General features: G+C 33.0%; 3 protein-coding genes across 4 annotated transcripts; 2 read left to right on the top strand and 1 right to left on the bottom strand.

Moving 5' to 3' along the window:
• The first annotated feature begins 5,113 nt into the window (after positions 1–5,113).
• Positions 5,114–6,212, top strand: LOC148769890 (uncharacterized). The gene has a single exon (XM_088819403.1). It carries the CDS (start codon positions 5,300–5,302, stop codon positions 5,969–5,971), a length of 672 nt encoding a protein of 223 aa, XP_088675529.1. The 5' UTR covers positions 5,114–5,299; the 3' UTR covers positions 5,972–6,212.
• Positions 6,213–9,342: 3,130 nt separating this feature from the next.
• Positions 9,343–10,627, top strand: LOC105977466 (LOB domain-containing protein 15). Of its 2 annotated transcripts, none has more exons than XM_088819402.1 (3): positions 9,343–9,562; positions 9,702–9,978; positions 10,078–10,627. In XM_088819402.1, exons 1-3 carry the CDS (start codon positions 9,549–9,551, stop codon positions 10,483–10,485), a joined length of 699 nt encoding a protein of 232 aa, XP_088675528.1. In that variant the 5' UTR covers positions 9,343–9,548; the 3' UTR covers positions 10,486–10,627. The 2 variants fall into 2 exon arrangements, with proteins under 2 accessions (XP_088675528.1, XP_012858226.2); XM_013002772.2 differs by having other exon boundaries at positions 9,364–9,562; positions 10,075–10,627.
• Positions 10,628–11,431: 804 nt separating this feature from the next.
• PRX52 (Peroxidase superfamily protein) lies at positions 11,432–13,424 on the bottom strand. Its single transcript, XM_013002760.2, has 4 exons — positions 13,169–13,424; positions 12,793–12,984; positions 12,442–12,607; positions 11,432–12,028 (listed from the first exon to the last, which is right to left on the bottom strand). The coding sequence occupies exons 1-4, from the start codon at positions 13,367–13,369 to the stop codon at positions 11,631–11,633; spliced, it is 957 nt and encodes a 318-aa protein (XP_012858214.2). The 5' UTR covers positions 13,370–13,424; the 3' UTR covers positions 11,432–11,630.
• Positions 13,425–14,332: the final 908 nt, after the last annotated feature.

Genomic DNA, 14,332 nt, shown 5'->3' with positions numbered 1-14,332 from the left:
TGATCCTTTAAATTCTTACTTTTTTTCTTTTTTTAATTTTATTCTTAATTTCCCTCTTTTTTTTTCTTTTTAATTTTTTTAATTTCCCTCCTTTTTCTTTTCTTCTTTGTTGATTGGCAACCTAAGAATTTAAGTCAAAATAAATTTGGTAATTAAGAGGGTCTCGTTTTCGTTTCTCGCCTCGGGCCTCCGAAACCCTGGGACCGGCCCTGACTGTTATGATTATGTTTTCAAATTTGAGGGGTAAAAAAAGGGGACCAGTTGAAAGAAGTATTTCTTCTTTGTTAGACGACGTCGTATTGTAGTGAGAAGCGTGGAAGACAAAGTTACAAGATAAAGTAATTAAAACCTTTTTGGACCATTTGATTTATTTAATTATGAGGAAAATGCAAAACATAACAAAATTTAATGAATACAAAGAAGATTGTAAAATAAATTGGATGCATCGATCGAAAATCGCAATTTCGGGAAAACCCGTTTTACATCTTCGAAGGTGAAAATCTACTTCTGAAAAATTCGTTTGCGATTTTTTCGACAATCGAAAATCGGACAATAATCAAAGAGGGGCTTTTGGAAAGGGCACTTTTCAATTGCAATTTGACTTGTTTGAGATGGTTGGTATATAAAGCGATGCTTAAAAAGGCACAAAGGCCTCTCACTAAACCACCAAGCACAATTTCACTAAAAGCAAACACTATATAAAAAGGGACCATTGAAATTAACTCACTTTGCAATTACATTATTTGAAAAACAATCAATGGCATTAGCCTTTTCCGTGATTGCAGGACTAAATATATGTCCGGCATAGATTATTTATATGCTACATTCGGTGAATGTTACATCAGGTGAATTTTTATCGTTGATTTACATGCATCAATATGAGTGCGTGTGTGTGTGTTTGAGTGCTTATGAGTGATAAAGATTTACCCAGTGCAGCATAATATTATTTCATATGCGAAAAATATATTTAGGCCTCGTTCAATTACCTATATTGGACCAGTTTAGATTAGATGGGATTGAATTAATTTTCTACTGACATGTTCGGGTCGTTAGGTTAATTCACATACTAAGTTAATTAAATTCCAGTAGTATATTGAATTTGTCCATAAAACCTCTTGATAAAAATAAATTATGGTCTTAAGGATAAATTAATTTTGCATGGATCAAGATGGGTGCTACTAAACTATTGATATAGCAACATGTAGTAGCGGGACTTCAGTTTTTGCAGCGGTTGTGAATTAGGAAGAATCATATCAATCGAATATGTTATTAACCCTTACAATTAATCAGTAAAATCTAACAGTGGTAACCAGACGAGCTCTTAGACTTTGCAGATCCTATATATGGTGAAGTAAATTAAGTAATAGTTCTTTTCTTCTTTTAATTTACAAAAAAGTCAGAATACATGTATATAGATTATGTACGTCATTAATTATTGAAATTTTTTTACACGGTTCAAAATTCTTGTAATCATTAGGGTTATAGGGTATCATAATTAAACACTAATCATCACCTAATAGGCTCTAATGGTGCAATTAATTTGTGCCAATAGACAGCCCATTAAGCACGGTTACATATTCTTCTGACAAATCACAATTTTATGGATCCAAATTCTCGACCCATATATGTATAGGCCCACCCGTACATTCCTTTTGTTACCTTGTCGGGTCAAATTCAAATCCGTTTAGGCCCGTTTGGCCTCTCGACCCGGCCCGCCAAATGTTTGTTCTCGACATTGTTCAGACATAAACTGACTTCATTTATGCAATTTTATTATAAATTTGAATTGTCCTAATCAAGATTATTAAATAATTAATTTAATCTGTCACACCCTTACATACTTGTAACATTAGTAAATATAACTGCAGCTACTTTACTAGTCGCACATGTTTCATACAACCTTTAAATGCCAACAACTTATAATGGGCTTCTTTATTGCTATGGCCACAATTATTTTCGTCAATTCAATTCTATTGCATTCAAAAAAATTAATTAATACGAGGTCCCAATTCTTTTACTATAGGCAGTAACTGTAATAAATAATTACTGCTACAGAAGTCCCTAATCAATTTTTTATTTGCCTGCTAATTATAATTTGTTGGTAATAGATGGAGATGAAAACACGTGCAGGAGTCACGTGCGTTGGGAGATTTCGCACGTGTAGTAGATGCTTTGCAGCCGTGTAATCTGGAAAGGCATATGGACGAAGGTGGGGGATTTCCATATTAACAAAAATTCAAATCGATAATTGGTGGGAACGACTCTCCTTTCTTATTAATTAATTTACAGTTTTCCCGCTAAATATTATGATATTACCATTGACCAATACTACTAATTCCTTTTTTTTTCTTACAAAAAAAATTCCTTTTTTTATTATTATTATTATTTTTTTATTATTATTTTTGGTTGAATTGTTCAAATAAATTGAGAGAATCCTAACCGTTTATTATTGGTGGAGCTCCATGATTAGTTGGTTCAAATTGCTGTCCAAACATACACTAAACTAATTTAATTGTTGGGATGTATATATTCAAGAAAGTCAAATTATTTTTATTTGGTCCAGTCGTCGTTGACAATTTCACTTCCTATTTGTATGCATAAGACCCCATCTGGCCATTTCTACTAATTTTAGTTTATTATTTTATTAATTTATTATTTATCATTTGCTAAACTCCCATATGCAAATACTTATAATTAGTAAACATGGAAGCACATCATTAGTTACAATATATACATGTAATATAACTTGGAGACATGTTTAGAGTTGATCCCACAACACCAAATATCAGATTTTAATTTTTAATTTTTTTGTGTTTTATATATATTATTCTGAATAGCAATCAACTTGAACAACTAGCTTTAATCGAGACAAACACAAATTAAAATCGAGTAACTCGGATTTTTATGCATATTTTCGTGATGTTAACGAATCAACCTATTTATAATCGAGTACTGAGTAGCTTGATTTTATTTTCAACCGCATAATTTACTATCGATGTTGTCGGTCAGGTCGGTTTTCTCAAAATATAAGTGCAACTAAAATAAAAATAAAGAAAAACACATGCTTACCTTCCTTATTTTTAGGTATCGTTGTGAAACCAACTCATATTTTGCTTACACAAACTTTCGCTAAAATCCATCGAAAATAAATTCGGGCTCATAGGGTAGTTGAGCAAGGCACAGTTATGACTTAATTACGTGAATATTCCCTTTCTCTAGCGTTTGATTTTAATGTTCAAGAGTTGCTATCTCGCGTTCTTTGTTTCGGAAAAAAAAAAAAACCACCCCTCGAAATGTTCGGATAAATTTCGTAGTCATGCAATAACTCACATAAAATATCAGAATCAAGTAACTTTATTTATTTATTTATTTTTATTTTATTTTATTTTATACATTTGAAGCTATTACTAAAAGAGTAGTACCAAGAAAAATGCACCAATTTTTGTACAATGGGTTGTTAGAATCCACTACTAACTAATAGTAACTAGTAAGTATAAATGAGGTCATTCACCAACATTTGAGGATCATCAGTTAGTTAAGGATTCTTCCAATTTAATGAGCTTCAATTTCTAGCATCACCCACTATCAATATTAATTTCCATCTTCATTATATATAATTCTCTCAATTTAATTAACACAAACATTCCCCATAAATGTATGCTCAATTTCTACTATTTATTTATTTATTCCTTCCTATTTCTAACAATAAATAGTTTAACTTACCTAAAAAAAAGTACACATATGTTATTGAATAATCATTAGAAAATTCATGGGATTAGTAGATGACTTGTACTCGGGGCCTTCTAAAGTGGTCCAATGTGGTTGATAATTAACAATTTGGATTGGTCGAAATTGATATATCGATTTGGAAAATCGTATATTTTGAAAGATTTGAATCGGTTAGCTTAAAAGGGCGATAAGTCCCGTCATTAGTGTTTTGTCTATATTATGACCAACTTTATTAGTGACAGTTTTAGTGGAGTAATTAATGAGTTAATCGTGTTATCTAGATAACTAAATCATGTTCTTGATGACATAAGAGTGTCAAGAATGTGAACCAACAACTTGATTGTCTTATCACTTTTTTTTTTTTAATTTTGATTTTTGCATATTAATTTGATGGTCCCATCAAAATATTTATAATCATTTAAAGTGAATATTATTGTCAGTTCATAAATTACTGGAAATAAATATACTTCGACTAGAATACCAGTATATATAGTGCTACATATTAGAGGTAAAACAAAAAGAACATATCAGATGTTAAAGCTTATCAGCTGCTCAAATAAATTCAGCCAAACGGATCCTTAATCTAATTACAATTAGAGTAGTATTTCTGCATTTCAACGATATGTTTGCATCAGTAATTACATTAAATTTCCACATTGTAAAAGAAAAAAAAAGAACTTAAAAATTAATGGCGATGGGCCACAGTATACAGCCAGTTCTCATTAATTATCCCATGCTCAACTGCAACCAAATCTATACTTAACTACTCTTTGCTCATCAAAGTTCTGAACGGTGGAGATCTACCCACGTCACAACTATACCATCATCCATAATAAATAAATAACAATTAAAAAAGAAAAAGTAGATGGAATTAGTAGCAACCGGCCAAAAATGTAATAAATATTTTCATTCATATGTAGTCACTAAATGCCCCTACTTAGTAATTAATTAAATAGTCACTAAATAATCTTTTATATTTAATTTTTATATTAAATAAACATATTTTTTAAGGAGAAAAAAAAAAATCCAATTTTACGGTTCAACCCATCAAACCAGATCAAACAAAACAACGATTCGCGATTTAACAGGTTCAATCGGCGCTTCGATCCAAGTTTCAAAACATTAAGTAAAATATGTGCAACAAATTAAATCTTAAAAAAAATATTAGGAGGGAAACTAGTTTGTGTGAATTAAATGTCTTGCGGATTTTGTTCCTTCTACTTACCAAAAAACAATACTATATTGTTTAGTTCATAAAGATCACTACATTCTATGCATCTTATTGAATTTTATATTCATTTAAAAACATATATAATTTTATAATTGACTTTCGGGTCAATCCCATCTTGATGTATAATTGCTGAGATCAATAATTAGTTAGTAGAGCTTCCGGGTATCTCTCTCTCTCTCTCTCTCTCCCCTTTATCTCTCTCCTTTCTCTCTCTATATTATATAATTGTCCGAACACTATACATTAATACTAGAAACCATTTTCCAACTCCATAGCTCTCTCTCTCTCTCTCTCTCTCTCTCTCTCTCTCTCTCTCTCTCATCAATTTAGAAAAAGAAAATGGTGAACGGCGGCGTTGAGCAGGACGATCAATTTTTCTCGAAGCTTCTGTCAAGGGAAAAGTGCAACACCACCACAACCACAACCAACAAACAGGGCGGCGAGGCGTCTTTCCGGGTGCTGTACTACGGCGGCGCCGCCGGTTCAGTGCCGTTCACGTGGGAGTCTCAGCCGGGGACGCCGAAACACGCGTTCAACGACAACCCTCTCCCGCCGCTGACTCCGCCGCCGTCGTACATGTCAAGCCCGCGAGCAAACCCTTCGTCGCCGTCGCCGTTGCTGCTGCAGAGAAAGCAGTCCAGCAAGAATTCCAAGTTCTTCAACTCCATCTTCCCCAGGGCTCCGTCGAAGAAAATCAACGCCTCGAACTCGCCGCCGGCGGGGTCATCTTCTTCTTCCTCCTCCTCTTTTTCGTCTTCTTATTCACTGCCGTCGACGCCATTTCACGCCGGGAAAGAAAATAACTTCAAAACCCGGTCGAGATCGACTGTTCGTCTGGGCATGGAGGAAGATCATGAATACGAGGAAGTGGCGGCCGGGCGGCGGAGGAATAATTCTCCGACATCAACTTTGTGCTTTGGTCCGTCTTCGAGGAGGTTCAGAGGTTATTCTTACCCGATCAAAAGTGTGAAGAAGGTTGTACTCTCCATTGTTGGACATGGAAATAATTAATTAATTAATGCTTAATTAATTAGAAACAGAAAAATAAAATAAAATTAAAAAAGTGATGTTAATTAGCTATACATATAGTTTGATTAATCCTGAGATGTAAGTGTGAATTTCAACAAGTGTATTTTGTATTAATCATGATCATGTCCTGATTTTTGTGTGTCGAAAATCCAAGAGACAAGTTAAACAAAACAATATTTCAATGTTTGATGATGATGATGATTATGATTTCTTTTAATTATTATTATTGTTGTTTATTTTTATTTTTTAATTGAGAAATAATATGCACCGACACACAAAAAGTAATTTCTTTTTGTTTCTTACCTTTTGTAAATGAATTTTATCTCATTAATTAATCAACAAGAAGATGCATGCAAACAAATTTAGTAAAAATAAAGCAGTACCGAGGCCCATCAATATATAAAAATGGTCCGAATAGAAAAATAATAATATCCAAATCAATAATTAATTAAAATATGTTTGTCAATAAAAGCAATTCAGAGCATATATATATATATATAGAGAGAGAGAGAGAGAGAGAGAGAGAGAGAGAGAGAGAGAGAGAGAGAGAGAGAGAAAATACATCAACATATAATTAAACTGGTATTTACATAAATCTGGAAGCTAAAAGCTTCATCCACCAGTCACTCGTCATCAATTAATCTTAATAAGTATTTAAAATACATTGATTAGTGGTTGAACATGGGCTTTCAATTATAGTAAAACAAATTATCAAAAATAAAAAAGAAAAAAAAGTATAGTAAAACAAGGTCATGAACATGGCCCAAGGAAAAACGGCCTAAGATTAGAAGCCCAACTATGTTGAAAGAGCACACGAAGAGGAAGGTCGCACCTCACAACGAATGATGACACGAGGCCATATCTCGGGGCGATGGGAAAAGCCTCGGGTCGCTGTTATTAATGAACTAGGATGTGTATTTAACCTAAAAGCCCGTTAAATACGACAGACCCAAATAAAAAGAGAATTAGGTTAAAAAACCCTAATGAGGCTTAGCTTGCATATCAAGGCATGACATGTGGTACATAGGAAGTTCATAAAATTTGAAAAGACTCTTACTGCATTTTTCTACAAGAAACATACAATATATTCTTAAACACTGAACTGACTTGATCGTCGGAGCTTCTATGCCGAAAAATCCCTCCAGGTGTTGCAGGAACGACGACCGACCAAGACTCGGGCATAGTTGGAGGCTAACATCAGAGCTAAAAATATAAATATTTCTAATTTTGGAAAGTTGAAATAAACGTTTCAATTGAATGTGGACTATTGAGTTCAAATGTTTGGTCCAATGACTATGATGAGTAATACATAATTGGGCCCAAGAAAAACATTATAAATGTGTCCTATATAAACCGGCCCAAAAGATTAATAAAATTAAAAACTATATATTATAATATTTCCTAGCTCAGTTCTTGTGTGTTTTTTTTGTTAATTTGTAACCTGTTTTCAAATTATCCAACACACACGCAAACGTTTATAAATCCATACATATTTTACGTACAATGTTTACATGTATATGCGTGTGAGTACTATACATATACTGTAAAATCGATTAAAGGTGAAAAATTACCCGACGTATTACAACAAATGCAACATCTACAAGACCTTTTGTTAATTGCATGATGATCTGTTAATCTTCTGAAAACTTAATAAACATAAATTAATTTAACCTTGTTCATGACATGCAGAGAGACTCTGATTAATTAATTAAGTAATTAATTGTGGTAAAATAATGATCAGCCAATTACAGCTAAGGCTTGTACTTCCCAAGACGTACCATGGTATTGAAACTTCAAGAATCCAATTTAGGGTTTCCAAATATATGAAATTAATTGTTAGATAACATAGATAAACATATACTTTTTTTTTTAAATCCATAATTTGTACTCATGAAACAATTTGCAGGGCAGTACTGAAAAAACTGATTAATTAGTTTTAGTAGTAGTGGGTGAACAATGGGGCGGGTTATTTGCCTTAAAATACGGGTCAAACAAGAATCCATGGCGTCATAATTTCCCTCAACTCTAAGCAAACATATATATATATATATATATATGTATATATATATATATACACACATATATATATATATATATACATACATACCCCTTTTCTTTATTATTCCTCCATCACCACCCACCTTGAAATAACGTTCCACATATTTAGATTTTTTTAATCTTTCTGTACGTTTCTCCCCCTTAAGAAATTAACTGTTTATGATCAATTTTTAATTAATATTATCTAAAAAATTGATTTTTTTTTTGTCCTTGTTCAGTTCTCTTCACTATGTACATACTAAATTGGGTACAATTGTAAGAGATTTATTTGCTAATTAATTTAGCAAATTCTTTAATGTAGTTATACACACAAACTATATGTCTGCATATTATATATATAGATCGAAAACTCGAATTCTTGAACTTAGAATGAAGGCTAGGCTGTGAGATTTTTATATTTGAAACTTGCCATTTGGAAAAGTTTAGGTGAGATGTCCTAATTAATGAATTGTAGCAACGTGCTATATATATTTTTAGTCACTACTAAGCCACTATTAATGTAAAGATAAATATTTCATAATCTTGAAGGTGTCCCGTCGTTTTATGTGAAAATTACTGAAAGTGCTAGCCACGATTCTTCGCATTTAGCTCTCGAGAAACGACTAATAGTTAGTGAAGTAAGCACATGATTAGCAAGTAAACGCAACTGCGAAGTGATTAATTAGTTTAGACTGCATGCATACTAATCGTAGTTGAATTCACTCTTTAAATCAGATTAACCATTAATTTATGTCACTCAACCCTATTTATGAAAAAGTACAGAATCTGTGTGAGTGAAATATTAAATATACTTATGAGTAAAATCTGTTTGAGTGAAATATTAAACATTTATTTTTATGGAAAACAAGCTATATCTGAAATAGAATTAGAAATCAAAGAATGTATACTTCACTTTTTTTTTTTTTTAAAAAAAATCTACTTCAAAAGTCAACAACTAAAAACTCGCACGTGAGGGTTGCGTGAGAAAAAGCTGGCATTTTTATTGAGTTTTTAACTTTTAATTCCAAAGTGTACTAGTACGTGTGTGTTTGTGTCGTCATGTTTCGTCATCATAATATTAATTCCAAAAATTCTTTTTATTTTATTTATTTATTTTATTTTAATTCGGGAAGAACAATAATTGTAATAAGTGTTAATTATTGAATCCTCGTACAAGTACCAAGAAGAAGGCCACAAAATTAATTGCCTAATTGTTATAATGTAGGCAAATTAATGAAAGGAGGTCTTAATAATAATAATATAAGTTCATTTTCAGTTCTTTATCATATCTTTTTGGCAGTTTGTATATTCAAACTATTATGTACCTTCTTTTTCATCATTTTCTTGCCTTTTAAGCACTCTTAACTATCTCTCTCTCTCCCCTCTCTCTTTCTCTCTCATCACCATTTTATACACTACCTTCTTTCAACCTTCTCTCTCTCTCTCTCTCTCTCTCTCTCTCTCTCTCTCTCTCTGAAATCTTCAGCTGGCTCAACTAATTATCAGATCCTAGTATGCCTGAATGTCCACAGAGAGGTATTTTGCTGATGGCATTCAAGAGCAATTAATTAATTTCAAAGGAGTACTAAATAAATAAATAAAATTCCAAAAAAAAATAATTAATTTAATTTCTTGAGATTAATTCTGATAAAATTGTATGATTTTGGTGGTGCAGGGAGAGATTTGATGAGGAGATAGCCAAGAAGATCAAGAGAGAATCCGATAATGCCTTCCCACACCACCACCAGAATATCATGGGCGGAGGAAGAAGACACATTTCGGCCGCCGCCGGAACCCTAAACACCGTAACTCCATGCGCCGCCTGTAAACTCCTGCGGCGGCGCTGCGCCCAAGAATGCCCCTTTTCTCCATACTTCTCCCCTCACGAACCCCTCAAATTCGCCGCCGTCCACAAAGTCTTCGGTGCCAGCAACGTATCCAAGATGCTTCTGGTAAACCCTAATCCTCCATGCATATATACTCTCTTTCTCTTTCCTCTGCAATATATATATAATGGAGTTATGCTAATCTGACATGGGGTAGTACAGGAGGTTCACGAAAGCCAGAGAGCAGATGCAGCAAACAGCCTTGTTTACGAAGCAAACGTACGGCTGAGAGACCCAGTTTACGGTTGCATGGGTGCCATTTCTGCACTGCACCACCAAATTGAATTCTTACACGCCGAATTAAACGCCGTTAGAAACGAGATCCTCAAGTACAAGTATAACACCACTGAAACCAATACTTTACTTCATTCTTCCTCCTCGCATATAACACTGCTTCCATCTGGTGCGGTCTCTATCGCTGCTCCGCCGCCACCTACACCTCCGCCGCCGCCGCCTTCACTTCCGGTCAGACCGTTGTTGTCGTCGCCTCCCATGTACACCCCAGTTACATCATCATCGTCCGGTGCTGCGGGTGGTGACTTTAGCACTGAAAATATAACCTATTTTGGGTAATTAATTAATTAATTACTTAATTTATTTGGCCTTCTAATTAATTTATTACCTAATTACGTACATTGGCAGTCACGAGGATGGCTTTAATGACTAATAAAAATACATTATTCTGTCCCTCTTTTTTTTTTTTTTTTTTTTTTTTTTAATTATGTCAAACCAGCTACATTTAAGCCTATATTGTATACATTTTGTACTCTTTAATTATTTATTATTTATATATCTATGTATTTAATTATTTAATAATATATTAATGAGTAAATCTCAACATCTCTCACATGGAGATGGTGACTGTATTTGGTCCAAAGTCCAGATTGCTTCTAATTGTCGCATCTCTCTTATCTCTAGACCATTTTCTACGTATTTTGACTATATTTTATGTAAATTAACATTTTATTTAAAAATTTAACTTCTCAAATTAATTTAATTTTACTGACACGAATAAAAACATGAGTTTGAATTATAACAAATATTTATGTCACTGCAATTTTTATTTATTTCTCTCAATTAAAAAAATATATATAACTAGTGATAACTAGAAATTTTATCTTCTTATGTTAAGGGTAAATTCGTTATTTGCAATTCAGTAAATGCAATTATATATTATTTTCCATTTTCTGAAATATATGATTTTATATTTACTAACTGGGCCTGGCCCATATATTCCTGTAGCCCAATTATTGCATGTTTTTCAAATTCTTCTTCCGAAATAAATATTCTCCCAATTGATGAAGCTGTGGACTTGTGGTTTAATTCATTGAAATGTATATGTACATATAAATAAATAAATATATTATTATATTTTAATGATCCGATACATTTAAGATAAAATATTGTTTTCCCGATTTACAGAAAATTTAATATCTATTTTTTGATTTGATTCTGTAGCTACCATAACATATAAAATTATTTATTACTATTTAATATTATATTTGAGAACAAAACAGAGTATGGAAATTAAATTGCATTAAATTGAAGACCATGTTTGTTTAGGAAAAACAAAAGTCGAAAAACAGAGGCAAACAAATCCAAACAGACGCTGACAGACCAAACAAACCACAACACTCTCAAACAAAACATATAATAATAAAATAAAAATAAAAAGGTTTCGAAAAAACTGAGGAAGCAGAACATCAATTAGTTGTCTCTTAATTGAGGATCCTGCAATTTTTCCTTATTTCACCATTAGATCCGGTGACGGGTTTAATATCACCCATCTTGATCATAGCTGCGGCGAAATCTGATCGGAAGGTGGCGGAATCACTGCTGTACGATCGGACAATTGAGTCGGTGCGTCCGCCGCTGCCGCTGAACAGCTGCTGGTCGGAGTGGAGTAAGCCGCGGCGGCTGATGAGGTTCTTGAAGTAGTTGTTGTCGAAGTTCGCCGGCGTCTGGACATCCAACGGGGCCAAGTTGTTGTCTCCGGCACCGGCGGCTCTCGGGCAGTTACCCCGTCGAGTTTGCGCGAAAGAAGCGTCTAAATTTGTTTCGTTGTATATTCGAGCTCTGAAGCTTGTGCACCTTGCTTGTCCGATTGTGTGAGAACCTGCATGCATGCATGTGTTTTTTTTAATAATTATGACAAATTACGAAAATACCCCTCATATTTGGCTAATTACAATCACCCCTCAACTATGTATTATCTTACGAAAAAACCCCTCAAGAGGTAAATTTTGGGATATTAATTCGGTAAAACCGAACCGAAATTTTGGTACACCAACATTTTCATACTGTTTACCGAACTGAATATACGATTTGATTCGGTAAATAACCGAATTACATAAATTTTATGTAAAAATATTTAAAAGGAGGGGTGGATATAATTACCGAAACGAGAGGGGGGTTTTCGTAATTTGACCATACCTCATGGGGTTGGCTGTAATTTTCCCTAATAATTATATAATATATTGCAGAAATGAATTTAATTTAATTAATGTATTTATTTGAGAAAGGAAAAACCTGAAAGGACAACTAAGTCCTTGGTTGAAAGACCAAGTGAATTGAAACTTGAAATTAGGGTATTGAGATTTGAAGTAGGTGGAGGAATGCTGTTGTTTGCAGCAGCAAGGCTTGCTGTTCTTGAATCCCTTCTTCCCAATTTTACTTTCCAATCAGGCCCTCCTAGCTGCATGCATCCAATTTCCCAAACGAATTAAAATATATATATATATATATATATATATATATATATATATATATATATATATATATATATATATTGAAATGAATAATTACGAAATGTAAAGAATATTACGTACGTACGTAACATTTCAATTTTATTATATATATATTTTATGTGAGGGAACTTACGATGACAACCGAGTCGCGAGAAGCGACGGCCAAGATGTCGGCGCAAGAGACAACATTAGGGCACACCTTTTCCACCGCTGATTTAATATTGTCGACGACGTTAAATCCCCTGACAGAGTTCCGATTCGGAAGGGCCGTCTTCTCCCCGGTGAATGATGATGTGTCATCCAGGAGGATTGATCCATCACATCCCTATATATGCAAATAAAAAAAAAAACATTTTTGATTGATATAGGGTCAACTATTCATTGACTCATACAACTTAGTGTAATGTGGAACTCATGATGTAATGATATAATTAGTTGATACAACAAGGAATATTTATAAATTAAATGATGAGATAAATATATGAGAAATTAATAATAAGAAAATTTACGTTAACGAAGCAATCGTGGAAGAAAAGACGGAGGAGGGAGGCGCCCATGCGAGCCTCGTTTTGAATAGCAGAACGAACGACGGATGTTACGGTGGTGAAAAGATTAGGGCAAGATTTAGAGTAATAATCAGTGGAGAGTTGAGCTGAGGAGCTTCCTATTAGGAAGACAAGTACAATTGCCAAAGTACAAAATGAAGCCATATTTAATTTGGACAAACGAAAAAAAAAAAAACCTAAGTTATTAATTATTAGTGTAATTAAGTTCACAATTATGTGATGGGAAAAACTGTAAATATATATAGAGAAGTTGAGTATAGTTCATTATCTGGATAATTAGCCTAATTTATTGGCAGGTTGCCTAACTCGTTGACTCACATTGCATGCCAATTATTTCAACTCTTTTAATTAATTATATCATTTTCTTTTTTTCCTTTTTCTTAATTAACTTTGATTTGATGACTAGCGCTTTTAGATTAATAACTACTATACCCTGCACGAAATTGTAGATTATTAATGATTATTTTTTGTCAAAAGAAGAGGCTCCAAAAGCTATATATGCATGCAAATAGTGAAATGATTTGGTGAGGAAATATATGAAAAGTTACAAGATTAATTTTGACTTATTGTGATTAACTAACTAAACAATAACCAATTAACACTAATTACTTTCAACTTTCTTCCACAACGAAAAGCAAAAGACCCACACAGTAATCTTGTCACTTTTTTTTTTTTTTTTTTGATAGTTATTGATAGTAATTAATTGTGAGTAGTAGTAAGTAATGTACCATAAGCATAAATTGTCAAATATCAAATATTTTATAATTTCATTAAAACTCACACAATTACAATCTTTTAAAGTCTTGATAAAAGTCAAATAAAGTCTAGCTTTAATACTTTCAATTAGCAATGGCATTGGTGTAGTAGGTTGAGAAGTTAAATTTCAGAGGAGGGACCCAATTGATATATTTAATTGACCCCCAAAAGAAAAGATAGAAAAAATAAAAATAAAAAAGGAAGCAAAGGAAAGAGCACCGGTTCCTGAAAGCAACTCACTTTATAAGGGTTCGGTGAACTACATACATAACTTATTAAATCAAATATATTTTCACATTCACCATTATTTTTGATTTGTTCGACCCTACACCCGGTGATAAACACCGGGTG

The sequence above is a fragment of the Erythranthe guttata genome, chromosome 6 (genome assembly GCF_056151865.1).
Source record: "Erythranthe guttata isolate IM_541 chromosome 6, IM_541, whole genome shotgun sequence".
Classification (NCBI taxonomy): Eukaryota; Viridiplantae; Streptophyta; class Magnoliopsida; order Lamiales; family Phrymaceae; genus Erythranthe; species Erythranthe guttata.
Note: the sequence above shows the minus strand (reverse complement) of the source record. Positions and strands in the feature narration are given on the sequence as shown.

Excerpts from the sequence above, each read along its gene's own strand:
- LOC148769890 (XM_088819403.1), top strand. The coding sequence starts at position 5,300 with ATGGTGAACGGCGGCGTTGAGCAGGACGATCAATTTTTCTCGAAGCTT.
- PRX52 (XM_013002760.2), bottom strand. The coding sequence starts at position 13,369 with ATGGCTTCATTTTGTACTTTGGCAATTGTACTTGTCTTCCTAATAGGA. Across the intron at positions 12,985-13,168 it reads TCCACGATTGCTTCGTTAAC|GGATGTGATGGATCAATCCT; the intron begins GTAAATTTTCTT and ends TTGCATATATAG. Across the intron at positions 12,029-12,441 it reads GGACTTAGTTGTCCTTTCAG|GTTCTCACACAATCGGACAA; the intron begins GTTTTTCCTTTC and ends GCATGCATGCAG.
- LOC105977466 (XM_013002772.2), top strand. Across the intron at positions 9,979-10,074 it reads ACGTATCCAAGATGCTTCTG|GAGGTTCACGAAAGCCAGAG; the intron begins GTAAACCCTAAT and ends GGGGTAGTACAG.